At 45.7% G+C, this 18,048-nt stretch overlaps 1 protein-coding gene across 3 annotated transcripts in view; it reads right to left on the minus strand.

The window, feature by feature from the left end:
- Positions 1-18,048, minus strand: part of CNKSR3 (CNKSR family member 3) — a 76,704-nt gene that overhangs the window by 18,386 nt on the left and 40,270 nt on the right. For all 3 annotated transcript variants that reach the window (XM_081094867.1, XM_081094866.1, XM_081094868.1), the window contains exons 2-5: positions 16,137-16,300; positions 8,938-9,140; positions 8,319-8,406; positions 2,312-2,353 (exon numbers count right to left, since the gene is read on the minus strand). In XM_081094867.1, coding sequence (XP_080950993.1) covers positions 2,312-2,353; positions 8,319-8,406; positions 8,938-9,140; positions 16,137-16,300 — 497 coding nt within the window. The remainder of the gene's footprint in view (positions 1-2,311; positions 2,354-8,318; positions 8,407-8,937; positions 9,141-16,136; positions 16,301-18,048) is intronic.

An 18,048-nucleotide genomic window follows, 5' to 3' on the forward strand; every position in this document is an offset into this window, starting at 1 on the left:
CAAAAGGGCAGCTTTCCTATTATCTCGTTTACAGCCACTCAGGCACCGGCTGGCAAGCTGAGAATCATCGATTCCCAGACCTCTGTAACTTTTTAGTGATCATTCACATTCTCTGCATACCAAATATTGACAAGGGTCTAGTCTTTTTACCTGCACCTGTTTTATTTTCATCAGTTTTGTCTTTTAAAGCAGTTCTCGTTTTACAGAAAAACTCAACAGAAAGTGCAGAGTTCCCCCATACTTTCTTTTCCACACAGTTTCCAATAGTCATATCATTATAGTGTAATTAATAATAACAAGATATTGTTAACATCTTGCATCAGTGTTACATTTGTTGCAGTTGATTAACCAATACTGAGAGATTATGATGAACTGAAGTCCATAATTGACACTGGGTTCTCTTTTGTGCTGTACAGGTCTATGGGTTTTGACAACTGTATAGTATCCTGTATCCACCATGACAATATCATACAGAATAGTTTCTCTGCCCCAAAAATCCCCTGTGCTTCACCTCGTCATCTCTCTCCCCCTCCCCCATCATGAATCCCTGGCAATCACTGGTCTTTTTAGTCTCCATGGTTTTGTCATTTCCAGAATGTCAAATAGTTATAATTATACAGCATGTAGCCTTCTCAGACTGGCTTCACTTAGTAACATGCATTTAAGGTCTCTCCATCTCCCTTCGTGGCTTGAGAGCTCATGGCTTTTTATTGCCAAATGCTCTTCAGCAATAAATTGTCTGGATGGACCACAGTTTGTTTATCCGTTCAGCTACTGCAGGACGTCTTGGTTGCTTCCAAGTTTGGGCAGTTATGAACCAAGCTGCTATAACATTCTGTGCAAGTCTTTGTAGATATAAGTGTTTCATTCTTTCAGATAAATACCTACAAATTGCAACTGCTAGATCACAGGGTTAAGAGTATGTTTAATTTTGTCAGAAACTGCCAGGCTGTTCCCAAAATGCTGGAGCATGTTGCATTCCCAGCAGCAACAGGTGAGGGTTCCTGTTGCTCCACGTTCTTGCCACCGTCTGGTGTTGTCGTGTTTTGAACTTTAGTTATTCTACTCAGTGTACAGTGGAGTCTTGCTTTAATTCAGTTCCCTGATGAGACGTGATGTTGAACATCTCTCCCGATGCTTCTTTGCCAGCCGTACATCTTTTCTGACGAGGTGTCTGCTCAGATCTTTTGCCCACTTTTTAACTGCATTGTTTGTTTTCTTATTACTGAGGTTTGAGGGTTCTTTGTATATTTTGGATCCAACTCCTCTATCTGATATGTGTTCTTAAAATATTTTTTCCGGTCTGGAACTTATCTTTTCCTTCTCTTACTGCATTTCATGGAGCAGAGGTTTAAATGTTAATGAAGTCTAAAGTCGTCAATTTGTCTTCCATGGTTCATGCTTTTGGTGTTGTACCTCAAAGCTCGTCACCAAACCTCGGGTCACCTAGAACGAGTCTCCTGTTCCTTTTCCAGGAGTTTTATAGTTTTTGTGTTTTAAATTCAGGTCCATGATCTTTTTTGACGATGGTGATGCTCGCATTCTTTGAATGCTAAACACTGACAGAGTGAAATTCTGGAGACAATGTGAGGATCCCTAGTCAACGGTCTCCGTGTAGAAATCATAGTGGGCACATGTGGTCACTCCCTCCAATCAGATCCATCTAACCTTTCAAAATTAAACAACCAAAACAATCAGGAAATTCCAAAGAGTGATTTTTTTTCCAAGGGGGAGAATCCAACAAGTGACACTTTTTTAATTCCTCCAATTTGTTTAGCCTCCCTATTTATGGAAAATATATTTATAGCAGTTTCACTGCTAAATTCCTCAACATCAGTAGGAGCAAGGCCTTATCAAAAGAGCACAGGCTAGCTCATGTCAAAAGGAGGAAGCGATGATGAATAGTTACAAAATGCCATTAAACAGCCACAGTACATCCCCCGCATCAGAAGGCTTTTGCCAAGAATTTTTTTTTTTAAATCAAAACCGTCCTCAAGTAAAATCGGCAGATCAGTTTCACCCTGATTAACAGGCTAGCCATCCATTTAAGTAAAACTGCACACTGATGAAATGTTCATAGGAAAAAACAATATATCCAAGTTCAGCACAGGAATTTGCACAGTAGTTGGTCTTGTTGTTAAGTAACTTTTATTCTTTCCTTTCCATCTACATGAATAGACCCATATCCCGAAAGCCAATATTTCAAAGTATATCCTGAAGTAACGGACCACAATGCATTTGCTTTAATTCCTGTAATTCTCACTGTTTTGGGAAAGGGAATTTTGCAGTAACTTTGAGAACGTATACTTACTACGGAAAGAACTTTATCCTCCATTTCTGCTACGAGACAATCCTAAAGAAGGGAAGAAGAAAAATGAAAAATAAATACAAGAACTAAAATTTTTCTAAAACTGTTGGCTTAAGCTATCTAGATATTTCTTGCAGCTAAGATGGTCCCCAACATGTCCCCGACCCTGCAGTCTGAGAAGTCCTGGGTGGACAGAAGGATGGATGGAAGAAAGACCTGGATGGAGAGGATAGAGTGGGAATAGAGTGGCCATTCGACTCCTCCTAAGGCTCTGCTCAATCATGACGCAAAGGCCTTTTCAACCCAGGAGCCCATCTGACTGATTAATTAACCTAAAAACCTACAAAAATCACTGGGCTGAGATCTTGCTGTCCAGACCGTGCGGAGAGTAAGCCAGAAGCCAAGGTCCACGAAACCTGACAAAGGCTCCCAAATGCGACCCTGGGGCTCAGCTAGCACGGGACCAACAAGCCAGGTGTCGTTAGCTCTGGGCCTGCCTATAAGAATAGCTTTCAAATAAGGGCTCAGCCACCAACATTTATTTTAAGCACCACTGAGATTACATCAGATATTTCTGTCCTTAACAGATGAGAAGGGTTCAACAAAACATTCATTTAACCCAGTGCCAAAAATGTGGTCTTGAGGTATGCTATTAATGACGTTAAATAAAGGGCTGGAACGCAAAGCATTATTTACTCAGCTTAAGAACAAAAGACTTGAAGCTGCATGAAGCGGGTTAGCTGATTATAGGAACCACCATTGTCCTGTCCAGAAGCAGCCAAAGCGAAACTCCCTCCGTTTCTACACCCTGCTGCGGCCCAGGACCCCAGGCTAGGAGGCCACGTGCATGCAGAAGAAAAGGAGGCCAGCACCATTCTTCTGTTTTTTCAGCACCACTAAGTATAATCCCAGGCCGGGGCATTCTAGGGAAGATGCTAATTGTCTGATGTACATGGAGGATGTTAATCACCTCAGCTGGAATTGTCAGTTTCCCTTCAATCACCAACATGTGAGGTCACGCGGGAGTGGGGATGGAAAGAGCTACCGGTTTCTACCCTAGGTGATTTCATCATCTGATTTTCAGGGTCTCCTTACATTTTTCCAAAAATGTCTCTCCCTGGTACACATGTGAGAAACAATCACAGGAAAGAGCAGCCGAGTGAGAAAAGGGAGATGAAAAGAAACCGAGAAATGCATTTCTACACGGTGAGTCTAATATAAATTCTAACCACGGGAACAGCCTCTGTAAACATGAGGACCAATTAGAGCTCGGAACGGCGCTTTTCCTCCTCCGATGTGAGGGTGGCACGAAACGAGTTAACTACCACGATGGTCCATGCCCTGTCAACACCCTCTGAAGGACAGATCATTAACTAAATGTCAGCTCCAGAAAAACAGAACCCTTCTGTGCTCTGAGGCCAGAAATGGAACTAATCATTTGTATTTATGGCCTTTCCCTACAAATCCCGACATGATATGAGCACATCATCACCGGGAGATAATCACCCACAGGCAGAGAGCGCCTCTCCACGCTCCGGGGCCCAAGAGGCAAGGTGGGTGTGTGACCTCACGGTTCCTCATACTTGATCCTCTGAGGGATCCGAGAAGCCACCAAGAGCATGGCTTTCTCCCTGTGGCAGCAGGGCCACGGGCGGGAGGAATGGCTGGAGTCGTGTGAGGAAGGGCTCACGTTTCACGGCCCTGCACGTGGGCCCCCACACCCTTCCTCCAGGCGGGAGCAGCTGCAGGCCCGACAGCATGCTGTTTGGCACGAAGGCCGGGGAATGGAAAAGGGAGTCCTGGAACCAAGTCCCCTCCTCGTGAGCCAGACAATGGGCTGAGCTCTGTCACACGGCTCGGTCACCTGGCCCAGCGGACCGGGGCCAGCCTGCCTGGCAGAGACCCGGCCTGGGCAGCCACCAGCGGCCCCTCCCTCCACGCCCTTCCCTCTGCTGCCTTCTTTCTACCTGAGGAGCCCGCGAGTCTGTTTCCCCTCCCCAGGCCTCTGTGTCTCTCTCTGGAAGTCAGGGGCGATCAAATCGGCCTCAGAGAGCTGTTGAGAAGTATACGTGGTAACATGTGCCAGACACACAGTACACAACCGATTCTCAACCAGGACGCAGTAAACGGCCTCCTGGCTTTCTCCTCGCCTGTTTTCGGGGCTAGCCTTGTTTCCACTGCTTTCTTGGGCTTTACATGTCTCATTGTTTCCACACTGGAATTCAGCACCAGCCACTGTCCTCCCGGATCTCGCCGTTGTGATTCCAGTTTTCACGTCATCGCAATTTTGGGAGGATAGATGGACGGCTTCGCTCCACTTCTCTCCCTACTAAGGTAAACTCAGTTTTTCTCCCAAACCCCCCACTGTGCTTCTATAGTCCTTGGTGTATTGTTTTTTGGATGCATGTATATATTCCAAATACATATATATACATACATTAAAAAGATATTTTGGTCACTGTTTATCTTCCTATTACAATTTCCCACCCACCCACCCACCCTTTATTTTTTCTCAACAATACCGTATAGAAAACTCATCAAATCACCTGGTAAGGTAAATATTAGCATTTCCATTTTACAGATGAAAAAATCGAGGCTCATACGTTTTCAGTGACTTGTCTGAGGTCCCAGGGCTAATTAAGGGGAGAGGCAGGGTTTGAACCTATCTTTCCCTGAAGCATACGCTCAATGAACACCAACGAGAAAACAAAGAAAAAAAATGAACCACAAACGAACAAACAAAACAATACCTCTAGTATCCTTTAAATTTGGGTTAAATTTCTCCTAAAAGACAAATTCTCATCAGCTTTTTTAAACATCAGCTTATCTCATTCATTTGAACAGACATTTAAAAGCCATGATGTCATGAGGCCCCAAAGCCAGGTGAACGTGAGGAGGAGACTCAGTGGGCGCCCTGCTCCGGAGGTAACTGGACCCAGACCTCAACCTCCCAGAGGGAGATCTTGTTATCATCACTCATACAATCACCTGTACGGCTCTAAGGAAAACACATCGTCCTAAGACGATGCAGTAAGACCATTCGATCCAGACAAGCAGCATCACACTGGCTGGATTTCCCAAATGTCCTCCTCGCCATAAGGGTTACTCTAGCCACATGCCTAAAACAGGATTCCACTCTAATACTTCCGGTACCTTCCCTCCTAAGGACTCCTCTAACTTTATATTTTTGCTTATTTATCTTTTCCTTTTCTTTCCCCCCCAGAAACTGTAAGTTCCATAAAGTCAGGGACTTTTTTATTTGCTTATTCATTGATATTCCTCCTGCCTAGAAGAGTGGTAGGCACATAGCAAGTGTTCAATAAATATTTATGGAAGGAACAGTCCAAACGCCAACACCAACCTGCTTAGGCAAAGCAGATTCATCTCCTGAAAACAAATGCCCCCTCAGCCTTCAACGTCATCACTTTCTCCTCCTCTCCCTACCCTAGAGCAAGGGCAGCCTGAATTAGTCAACAGTCTAGAACCTTTAAATAAAACACAAAGGCACCTGTGAACGCTGAGAAAGAAGATGCCTAGTAAAAAGGGCTCCTGGTGGCTAACTGGGCTCAAATTAAAACAAAATAAAACAAAACAACAGAACCTACCAGCCATTTCTACACAGGGGTCTCTCACGCAAACGGCACTTCAGGGAGAAGCCTGCACCGCACTGCCTGCCTGCACTGTGTTTGTGCCATCTGAGCCAGCCCTTATACAGGAGTTCCTAGAATCCTATTTCAACCAATAGGACTGAGGCTTTCGCCATCCAATCAAAGCCGCACAGCTCTGACCAACCAGAGCAGCTTTACTCTCACCAATCAGGATAGTGCAAACTGATCAAACTGTGAGAATATGGAGTCCTCATTTGCATGAAGACAGACCAATCAGAGACCAGGGGCAGGGACTTCTGTCTATACAAGCCAGCTCCTCTCTGGCTCAGGAGAGTGCACTTGCCCTTTCCATCAATGACTGAACACTGTTTCCCTGGCTGAGCTGAAACACCAAAGATGTCTGGATGGACAGGAGGGGAGCAGACCAGCGGGGAGCACAGAATGCAGCAGACCGGCAGGACACAGAGCAGAGCCGTCTAGCCAGAGAGGGCCCTGGCCCCAGGGCTGCCTCACAGCCCTGCTAGATCACAACCGAGCTATTTTACACGAAATAGTTTTTTCTTCTTCACCACACCCCAAATTGGGGACTCCTATTGGCACTGAATTGGCACCAACAACCATTGTTTGACACACTCATGAGCAAAACGTTCCCATTTGCCAATTACAATGTTTAACTTTGACTCTTGCACTGTCCTTTTCATTGATCACAAGTAAATTCTTTTAAAAATCAAAATAGGGGGTAGAATATAGTGGGGAGAGGGAAGCAGAGAAGAAAAAGAAAGCTGAAGGTGTCAGAGAAATAAACGTCTTCCCTCACGAATGCCAGGACTCAGTGGCTGGGTGATTAATGTACCGTGAGTGGTATCAGACTAGCTTTGTCAAGATTACTTTACACATCGTAAAACAGAGCAGAAACTCAGAGCCACTTCAGCAGTTCTGAGCTCCTAAGAACATGGCCTGGAAAGCAAGTGGTGAAGTCACATGTGCCTTAAGTTCAATGGCTGCCCAGGACTGGACCTCAAAGCCAGACTCCACTCCCCATGTTCCAGGAACAAAAAGGAAGCGCCTAGCCCTTCAGAACTGCACCTGTTACATGGCACAGGCAGCAATGAGCAAAGCACATGCTCTACTTTTTGCCAAATCAGCGGTGGGAACTAATGTGGAATCAGAATTTTAGAAACAAATGAAACGTGAAAAAAGAACAACCTCTTCCTTACATTTTACAGCCTCAACTCCATTCAAAAGTATTTTACAGTGTCTGCTAGGTGCCAGGGAATAGGACAAGAAGTGACCTTATGAGCTGAGGGTCTAATAAGAAATATTTTAAAGTTCAGGTCACAGAAACTAGTTAAAGTTAGATTGATACAAATCTTCCTGGCCCGAGGCCTGGCCCATGAGTTGTGAGTGAAACTGACACGTGTCGTTTCCAAATGAGAACATTCGTCAGCGTACAATCCTCCGAGGTCCATGGTCTCTCTGCCCGGGACAAGGAACAGGAGATGCTGGTTATTCTGCCAGCCTATGTCCTCAAGTGAAGAGCATGGAGCAGCTCCCCAAACTGACCCATTTGGATCTAGATCAGCGGTTCTCAACCTGTGGGTCACAACCCCTTTGGCAGTCAAACGATCCTTTCACAGGGGTCGCCTAAGACCATCCTGCATATTATATGTTACGTAACCATTCCTCTCAAAACACACAAATCAGGCATTTGAATAGGAAAGAGAGAAGTGCTACACAAAAAAAAAAAAAAAAAAAAAATACATTAAAAATGAGCCAAGAGAATTAACGTCCCTTCAGAAGTCAACCAACAGCAGATATTTACATTACGATTCATAACAGTAGCAACACTACAGTTATGAAGTAGCCACGAAAATAATTTTATGGTTGGGTCACAACATGAGAAACTGTATTTAAAGGGCCAGGAGGTTGAGAACCACTGATCTAGATAATCAAGAAATGCACTCTGAGGTTGGGAATTACTTGTTATCGCATCATAACCTAGCTTATCCATCCTGACTGGTAAACCCAACCACCAGCGGTCAAAACGAAAAGAAGACTAAGAACAAAGATTATAGTGAAATTTAGTTACTCCAGAATTTCTATTTGGAAAAAAAAATTAAGTGCTCAGACATTTTAGAGAAAGTGCAGGATCATTCGCTCAACTATTCTGAAATTAGAGAAGGTGATCTTTGAGGTAAAGGCCGCTGGTTTGGTTCCATTTTCAGAAACCATCTACTCAATGCCTCTAATATAAAGGCTTTCATCTCTCCCCAGTTCTAATGGGGGAAACGGAGAGAGAGAGAGAAAGCATGATACCTCATACCTGCACGTAACCCTGTGAAGAAGAGGAAAAAGGGAGAGGGGAGGAAAAACCGGTTAGGAGGCCACAGCGACGCACTGACCTTCTGGACTGTGGTGGTCAGGTCCAAGCACAGCTGAATGATTTTGTTCTTCGTGACTGAGAAGTCCGTGATCCCTGTAAATGGGGCCCTAGAAGGCAAAACATATTCTCTTTTAAAAAGTGTGGGGGTGGGGGAGGGGACCCCACTGGGATCCCACATTATGCCGACAAGCAGAGCTCCTCAACAGGCTGGCTTAAGTTATATGTTATGTAACCATTCCTCTCAAAACACACAAATCGGGCGTCTGAATAGGAAAGAGAGAAGTGCTAGACAAAAAAAAAAAAAAAAAATACATTAAAAATGAGCCAAGAGAATTAACGTCCCTTCAGAAGTTAACCAACAGCCTTCATATGGCCAAATCATCATTAATGTTTGACGTCAGTCAAACACGCTAGCACAGTTTCACGCTTCTCTGGGCTGAGGTTAATGTGGCCCTGCCGGTCACTTTCCAGTAAGTCCCAAAGGGGACCTGGATGCCTCCCTCTGACCCAGCACGCCTGCAGGGGCCCCGTGGGAGGCAAAGGAAGGGGACGATGGTTCGTGCTCCTAAGACGAAGCACAGGCCTCTGTGCCCCTCGGGCCCTGCTTTCACAGCACCGTCTAGCAACCCGCAACTCACCGGTCCAGCCAAGATAACAAGGCCTTGGCCGCGCCTATGAGCTCCACCACAGAAGTCAGGAACTCGTTGGGGGGCTTGTGGGACGTGTTTCCGTCATAAGCTGGACTCTTCCGCCGGCTACTTATGTAATTCTGTAAGTTGTGGGAGGACGCTCGCAATTTCAGAACCAAGTTCTTCATATTGTCGGTTTCAAGGCCATAATTCTGCGGAAAATAAAATCAAGCAGAAAAATGCAAAATCAATTAACCGTCTCCAAACTCTCATCTTAACTCAAAAGCACACGGAGTAACCTGAATAACTCCTACAATGGCCACAAAGCCCTCTATCATTTGCCCATAGTGCTGATCTCACCTAGAATGGCCACACTGTCCCTCCCCCAGCCTACTCTTGCCTCCGGGACTTTGTTCTTGCTAGTTCCTCTTTCAAAATCCTCTTTGGACAGATCTTGGCAGGGACAGGCCCCTCTCACTAACATCCAAATTAGCCCAAACATCCCTGCTCTTCTTTGAGGCTTCCTGGACTATCTAGAGCAGAGTTCTCAACCTGGGTCCTACTGACACTGAAAGTCCGATGACTCTTTGGGTTGTGGGAGGAGGATTCTGTACACGGCAGGATGTTCAGCTGTCCGATACTCACTAGAGAGCAGTAGCACCCTCCTCCCTAGCTGTGACAACCAAAAATGTCTGCGGACATTGCCAATACCCCTCAGGTCACTCCCTGGCGCCTCACCTGTCACCTCTCTGAACCAGCGTATTTGCTGCCGCCATCCTCACTGGGATGCAGGTCAGCGAGGGCAGGGGCTGTGCGCGCAGCTCACCACTGTGTGTCCAGCCCAGGCAATAAAACAGGGCCTGCGGGGATGCGTTTCCATCAGAGAAGACTCTCCCAGAAGCAGAGCGGCACTAACTGAATGTCAATTCACCTGAGATGTAATTTCCGTCTCGGGAGCTTCTAGCCGCTGTTCTTTCTGAACGATGCCCCACTTACTTGGGTGCTTTTAAAAAAAATCAATTTCATATGACAACATTGCCTCGCCTCCCTGGCTGATAAAGAACAAATTCCAGGAAACACCACATCAATCTGAGACGACGCTGGCAGGAGGTGGGAGATGAGTCTCTGTATTACCATCTGTTTAATCAGTTTAACAAAAAGCGAAGACCTTTCTGGGGTACATAACACTGTGTCAGCAGTGGCCCCCGGCAAGAACATGGTACTGTTTAACCACTGGGACTAATCTCATGGCCCACAGGACTGAACTTCCTCTGTGCCAGGAACTGGGCTGAGTGCTGGACAAGAATCATCTCAGGTAAACAGCCTGTGCCGGTGGAAATGATGTTTTCCCTGGGGGACAGAGACATTCAGTAAGTTCTGCAGTGACACAGCTAACCAGTGGTAGGGGTGGGGTTCGAACCCGCGCCATCTGCACTGAGGGTACAAGCTTCCGGTCACGATGCGGCATGCCCCCCTTCCACACCTCCTGCCCAAGGAAGAGCAAAGTGATAACGCAGAAAACGGGACAAGAAGAAAGGGCAGTGGCCAGTGATGCTAGATCCAGCTCTAACCAACGACCTGGTTAACTCGCCAGTTCTCTCCTGTGTTCGAAGCTTCCTTTAGCCAGCCAGGCCTCACCCTCTGAGAGGCCAGCAGGCCCTCCCGGGCTGAGCAATGCTCTGCCCCCTGATTCAGGCTGTCCCTTAGCCCCCTCCTCTCTCACAGCCCCAATCTCTACCGCCCTAGGACAGCCATGTCTTAAGATCACGATAAACAAAGCATAAATATACCGGGGAGCTCTTTTTTTCCATCCCAAGATGAACAAAGGTAATAACAATCACAGCAAGGCTTTACCTTAATGAAAACTTTAACTAGCTTTTATGTGATGCTTCAATATATGTTGCTTCCTAGCTGAATAAAAAGTCTATTTTTAATTTAGATAGAAATCTTGAAAAAGAGTTAGGTACCAATACAAGGAAAAAAAGCTCCCAGATCCATGAACTAAAAACTCTCTTGCAAACCTTAAAAATAAATTGTAAATGTCATAATAAAAATGAGTGCTCTGTATTAACGGAAATGTTCTCCCTGAACCTTCCATTCATTCGTTTTCCACTCACTGTCCTTTTCTAGAGACTCGCATATGAAATTGTCCTTGAACAGAGAAGACAGAAATGAAAAGATGGACTTGCATCATGGCCTTTCAATTCAGAGAATCGGACTCACAAGCAAATGGATAAAGAGCCACATGACACAGCTTGGCCTAAAGGACTGGTGACTATCGCTGAAAGGAACTGTCCCTTCATTCGGTCAATTACTCAGCCTGCCAATTCACAGCAAGCGATCTGAACTAAAAGCAGGAAAGCCTGCTTTCTGAATGCCAACGTCACCATAAGTTACTGGGAACTTTCACTACTACACACAGCAGTTACTTCTTGAACTCTAAGGGGATTAAATGCATGTTAGTGTTGCAAGAAGCTTTAAACCTCAATCTCCTACAAACCTACCACATTTGATATTAAAATAACAGCTTCTTATTAACTGGTTCTTTTCATTTCCACTCTAATTGCTGGTTCTTTTTATTCTCCCCCCCCCCAAAAAAAAAACAAACAAAAAAAACAAACAAAAAAAAACAAGCCATGAGACTGGAAGGATGAATAGATGAAGCTATATAGAGCGTCGGCCTGCGGACTGAAAGGTCCCAGATTCAATTCCGGTCAGGGGCATGTACCTGGGTTGCAGGCACATCCCCAGTAGGAGATGTGTAGGGGGCAGCTGATCGGTGTTTCTCTCTCATCAATGTTTCTAACTCTCTATCTCTCTCCCTTCCTCTCTGTAAAAAATCAATAAAATATATTTTTTTAAAAAAAGGGAAGGTGGAGCAAAGAAAGGCAGGGAAATTCCTTTCCCTATGACTCCATTCCACGGTAACAAGAAAACAAACTGATGGTATCAGCTCAAGAGAGCTTCTACCGTAGAAACATGACCAGGAAAGGAGTATTGGCTTCAGTGCCCCACAATGAGAGACAGAAAAGGAATAATTTCCCAGAACAGATTTGATTATGTTCACCAATCTTTGCCCTAAAACCTGTCTCCTTCAGAAATTGCTTGAAGGTAAGGTATCAAGAAAATACAAACTGGGCAAGAAAGGCAACGAGCCTCCTAAAGTCAACACGTGTACTAAAAACTCTCCACACAGATGTCACTCCATTCGAAGTCAGCCTTCGGGCCATTTCCTGGTCTGGCAGAGACACACGAGACAGGAGAAAACAAAACAGACAGATGCTCACTCTTCCAGTGCCTTACACTGTACACACTCTAGGGAAGGGAAATCTTTTTAAAATATTTTTTATTGATTTCAGAGAGGAAGAGAGAGGGAGAGGGAGAGGGAGAGGGAGAGGGAGAGGGAGAGGGAGAGGGAGAGGGAGAGGGAGAGGGAGAGGGAGAGGGAGAGGGAGAGGGAGAGGGAGAGGGAGAGGGAGAAACATCAATGATGAGAATCATCAATCGGCTGCCTCCTGCACGCCCCCTACTGGGGATCAAGCCTGCAACCCAGGCATGTGCCCTTGACCAGAATCAACCGAGGACCCTTCAGTCCGCAGGCCAATGCTTCATCCACTGAGCCAAACTGGCTGGGGCAGGAAGGGAGATATTAACACAACTTCTACCTTCTTTCCCCATTCCCACTTGTTCTGTCCATGATCTAACATTCTTGATTAAGGAGTGTCAGAGACATACAATCAAAACCAGTTTATTGAGTTGCATCGATTAAATTACAACCTAAGAAATATACTTTATGTTTTCCTGAAAGCATTTAATAAGCTCATAAGAAAGATCAAGTTAAAACCAACTGCCAGGAAAGATTATTCCCCCTGCATGATTTCTCCCCAGAGAAAAGGGTAATGTTTTTTAACGTTTTGCCCCGTGGGTAACAGGTGACCAGTGAATAATCTTAAGGGTACAGAGCGTGCAGACACACCCTGGGCGGGTAGATGCATTACAGCTGTTTCACTTAATCACACTTGTAGGTGGCATCCTGAACACATGACTAATTCCAACTTTACCCACTTTCTCAGCCTACATCGACCTCAAGAAAATACATCTGTCCCTGCCTTGGTCTTCAGGTAACTAGGGTCTGGTTGATTTGGCAAAGAAAATGGGTTACAATTGCACATTATTAACTCTCAATCGCACCCTCCAGATATTCCAATAGAACTATCACCAATAACGAGAATGTTCTCCAGCTGCACTGTCCAAACATGGTAGCCAGGAGCCACCGGAGCTACTGAGCACTTGACATGTAGCTAGTGCGACTGAGGAACTGCATTTTATTTCATCGTAATTGAAAGAGTCACGTGGCGAACAGCTACCCTACTGGAAAAAGCAGCCTGTCCCCGCTGCCCTGGGCCCTGGGGTAGAAGGAGGAAACGGGGCTCAGACTCTGAATTCACCCCTGGGAAGTGGCCCCGATTCCGTCTCATAATCCAAGTCTCTCCCCTAAGTCCCTCCAGCCCGCCAAGGTCAATGCTCACAAAGGCGGTTTCTCTCCTCGCTCTCTCCCCAGGACCAGCTATTTGTGGGCCATCTGCTCACGGGTTTTGGAATCTTAACCAGTAGCTGTTCCCTGTTTTAGGTTCCTATCCATTCTATATGGCCTTTTCTTTCCAAAACTTTCTAATGGCTTTGTTTTTTCCTTACTCGAATTCTATTCATTTCCTGTCCATCATAACATCAACATCCGCCAAACTACGTTTACATAAAAACCCCTTTTATGACACGAGGGCCAAGTGTAAGCACACATGAACTAACTGCCCGGGGGACGAATTCTTCAAGGCAAAAAATGATCGCCGATTTATGGCTGGCATAAATGGATTAAGGGTGCAAACGGATTCGTGGTGTAAATGAGTTACACCGAGAGTATCATGAATATATTCACTGCCATAAGAATATTTCAAAGGGAGATGATCTCAAGACGAAATGATATTTCAGTCAAACTCTCTAAAACCCTCCCCAGCCCAGAAATGACACGTCCATGCGAGGCTTCCCTGAGCCTCCGTCAGATGCATCCTCGAGCGCCCTGCACACCAAGCATGTCCAGAAGGAGTCTGAGGTCAGAACTTTGTCTACAAAGGAAATGAGGAGGAAATTGTAGGAGATAAAACACAGCTTTGGGTTCTGGCGTGCGTCCAGCTTTGTTCCTTCCAGTCTAATGGCTGAAGGGGTAGGGAAAGGGGAAAGCAGGAGAGGCAGCTGGTTTTTTTATCATTGCCCTCACTGAACACAACGTGCCTCAGTCCCCGTCCTCCTTCCCTTTCTCACTGCGGAGTTCAAGGTGGTTTGCCTGGCCTGCGAGCCCCACCACAAAGCGGAGAGAGATGGTTCAAAAGAGCCGAGCCCGGCCGGCGTGGCTCAGTGGTTGAGCGTCAACCTATGAACCGGGAGGTCACGGTTCAATTCCCGGTCAGGGCACATGTCCGGGTTGTGTGCTTGGATCCCCAGTGTGGGGCGCTCAGGAGGCAGCTAATCAATGATTCTCTCTTATCACTGATGTTTCTCTCTCTCTCCCTTCCTCTCTGAAATCAATTAAAAAAAAAAAAAAAAAGAGCAGAGAAGACTGAACAGCATCGTTCCCGGAAAGCATAATAAAAGTGAACTCAAACATGTTTCGCTGTATTATAAAAAAATGCAGTTGTAGGGCCCTTAGACATCTCCTGGGCAGTGCAAACACACACGCTAGCCCACGGCCCATCCAGGGGGACGGGGCCGCACAGACAGGGGAAGCAGACACCCCCGTTTCCCTGGAGACCCCAGAGTGAAGGGCGAGCAGCAGGGCCAGGGTCAGAGGGCAGGGAGCCCGCCTCCCAGGCCAGCGCTCACCCCGCTTAGCCAGGGCGTCTCCCTCGTGGCGGCTCATTTATCAAATAATTTCCCCGTTACTTCTCTAAACAAGAGCTCGGCGCATCTCCGAGCAGGAGACAAGGCTCTGTCCATTTTAAGCAAAAGAAGACGCACGATGCAGCGCGTGTTATATAATCAACGGAGCGCAGGCCCGCGCTGGCCACGGCCTGGGCAGCACATTCTTTCCCGCAGTCCTCGGTGATGTCATTGTATATTCCCCTGGCTCGGGTTCCGGGCACTGCTACCCCCGCCTGCATGCGGCCCGGTCTGTGCAAACCCTTCCACGGCACCAGGACAGACAGACATGGATCCCAGCCCGTGGCAGCCAGTCTGCAAGCACAATGCCCGTGCCGGTGTTCTCAGCCCATGCCGAGAGCCACCTCCGCGGCCACAGGGGTAATGCAAGAGTCAGCACCTGGCAGGATTGAACTCAGTCACGGTCAAGCCAAAGCCCAGTCATCTGGGAAATGGAACTAAATCCACATTTTTCCCATTTAGCTGCCATTTGATAGGTTGATTATTTCACCCACAGGCCTCAGCTACTTAAATATCATGAATGCCTGTGCAGAATAAAAATGCTTTCTATAGGAACAAAAACAGACGTGGAAATCAGAACCCCTTTTTCGTTGCAATTTAGTAGACGTTTTCTTTCAGGACTATCTCTATCTTTTTATTCTTTATACAAGATTTAAAAATAAGACTAAAAGAGTTTTTTGGTAATAGGCACACTTTTCCTATAAAGGGCAAGATAGTATTTTAGGCTTTGGGGGACCCATGGTCCCTGTTACAAATACTCAACTCTGCCCGTGTGACATAAAAGCAGGCACATACGATGCTTAAATGAACAGGCATGGCTGTGGCCCAATAAAACTTTATTTACAAAAATAGACATGGATCAGATTTAACTCACAGGCCCCATTTGCCAACTCTTAATCTAGAAAATGATTTTTATCTTCCCTTCTCACATTATCTCCAGCTCACGTCAATGAATCAATAAGAAGATAATGGCCCAACCGGTGTGGTTCAGTGGTTGAGCTTCGACCTATGAACCAGGAAGTCATGGTTCCATTCCTCGTCAGGACACATGCCCGGGTTTCAGTCTCAATCCCCAATAGGGGGTGTGCATAAGGCAGCCGATCAATGATTCTCTCTTATCATTGATGTTTCTATCTCCCTCTCCTTTCCTCTCTGAAATCAATGAAAATATTTTTTAAAGAAGATAATGATAAGCTCAATGGCAAACAATGGAGTTTTATGAGAACAAAGTTCGAAAGAACATCACCCCGGTACAGATCACCTTTTCCTGAACTAACCAGTGCACAGAGAAGGTCGACCGCCTCCAACACCAGCTCCTGGTGTCCAATTCGAGTGACACCCAGCTCCTCAAGATCCTGATGGGCGATCCGCAGCAGCTGCTCGCCGTTGATCTTCTCTCGCTCAAACTTGTGGACGTACTGCTGCAGGCAGTCATCTAAGCCTACCGGGAAAGCAAAGCAGGTCATCAGTGCTATTGTGTGCCTTTTCTCCAAGAAGTCACCCATTATGCTCCACTATTCGACTGTCTATATAACATGTATCCCACCTGAGGGACCTTTCAAGTGTGTCCTCATCTTCTCATCTCAGACAGATTTTAAAGGTGCAGCTTAAAGTTTCCAAAGGGATCCAGTTCAGTTTTATGACTCTTACCTTCCCATTCCCCTTCAACTAAAAGAACAAACACTAACCGCCTGAGGACTTGCAGTGCCACTTATCTGTACGAGACACATGTGTGGCTGTTCGTTAAGCAACTCTTCCTTGGGGGTTGCATCGCTCTCCCAGCCCATGTGATCCCAGTGGGCCTGCCAATCAAGATGCTTTGCCACAGTATTTCATCTACCAGCCAGTATTAGGTTCTGGGATGACCATATGACTCAAGAGAAACCAATTAAAATCTTCCTTGAGCCGAAACCGGTTTGGCTCAGTGGATAGAGCGTCGGCCTGCGGACTGAAAGGTCCCAGGTTCGATTCCGGTCAAGGGCATGTACCTGGGTTGCGGGCATATCCCCAGTGGGAGATGTGCAGGAGGCAGCTGATCGATGTTTCTCTCTCATCGATGTTTCTAACTCTCTATCTCTCTCCCTTCCTCTCTGTAAAAAATCAATAAAATATATTTTTAAAAAATAAATAAATAAATAAATAAATCTTCCTTGATATTTGATATATCAGAAGATAGAGGCTCTTTCCTCCTTTCCAAATGGAAGCCATAAAGACACAACCTTGGGGATACTGGCAGTCATTTTCTAGAAATAAATCCGAGAGAGAGAGAGAGAGAGAGAGAGAGAGAGAGAGAGAGAGAGAGAGAAAATGCCCCAGAATATCCTACATGCCTGTACCTTGCAACTGAAAAACTTCTGATGAATACAGAATCCAGCAGTGGTACCAGAGAAAGGCAGTTAAGTGGGTTAGCTTAGGGGAATTTTCCAGACCAAATACTACTGCCAACAGGGTTGAATTCTAATGTTCTTATATAATGATTAAAATAGGTATGCCAAATAGAACTTGAGAATTTTATTCCTGGACAGAGAACTTTCTGGTCAACTTGTTTTAATGGTTTTGCTGAAATAAAATTTTACCGGAATTGGCTCAACTATTGTAGTCTAATAACAATAGCCATCTAGTGTTTTAAACGACTAGATTGCTATAAACTCAATCCCAACACAAAGGATAAAAATTCAATTTAACTAGAACAATGAATGTGAAAAGCATGCTGTTGTCTCCTCCCCGCCACACACACACACACACACACACATACACACATACACACACGCACACGCAGACACGCACACACGCACTCTGCTATGTGGGTCCTCTCTGGACTAGAAAGGTAGATAAAAGTCTAGCACTTACTTCGGGCAATACTAAAGTTTGTGGGTCTTAAAATCTAATGTTCTAGGCTAAACAACATCTCTGCTCCACAAACTTACCCCGATTGCCTCCTGATAAGATATAGGAAGAGGAACAATTTCCTGATAACCATTTGGGGCTATTAAATATAGAAAGAAGAGGTAAGAAACAATGAATTTTATGGTAACCAGATGAGTCATCATTCCTCCCTGAAATGACATCTGTCTAGCAGAAGGGCTCCATCACACAGCAAGCGAGGTTGGGGACATTGATATAAACTTTGCTCCACTTGGACCGCCTTGAGCCACAAGTGGTCTCCATGACATGTGAGTGGAGCAGGTT

Source organism: Myotis nattereri (assembly GCF_964212035.1).
Source record: "Myotis nattereri genome assembly, chromosome: 6".
NCBI classification, from domain to species: domain Eukaryota; kingdom Metazoa; phylum Chordata; class Mammalia; order Chiroptera; family Vespertilionidae; genus Myotis; species Myotis nattereri.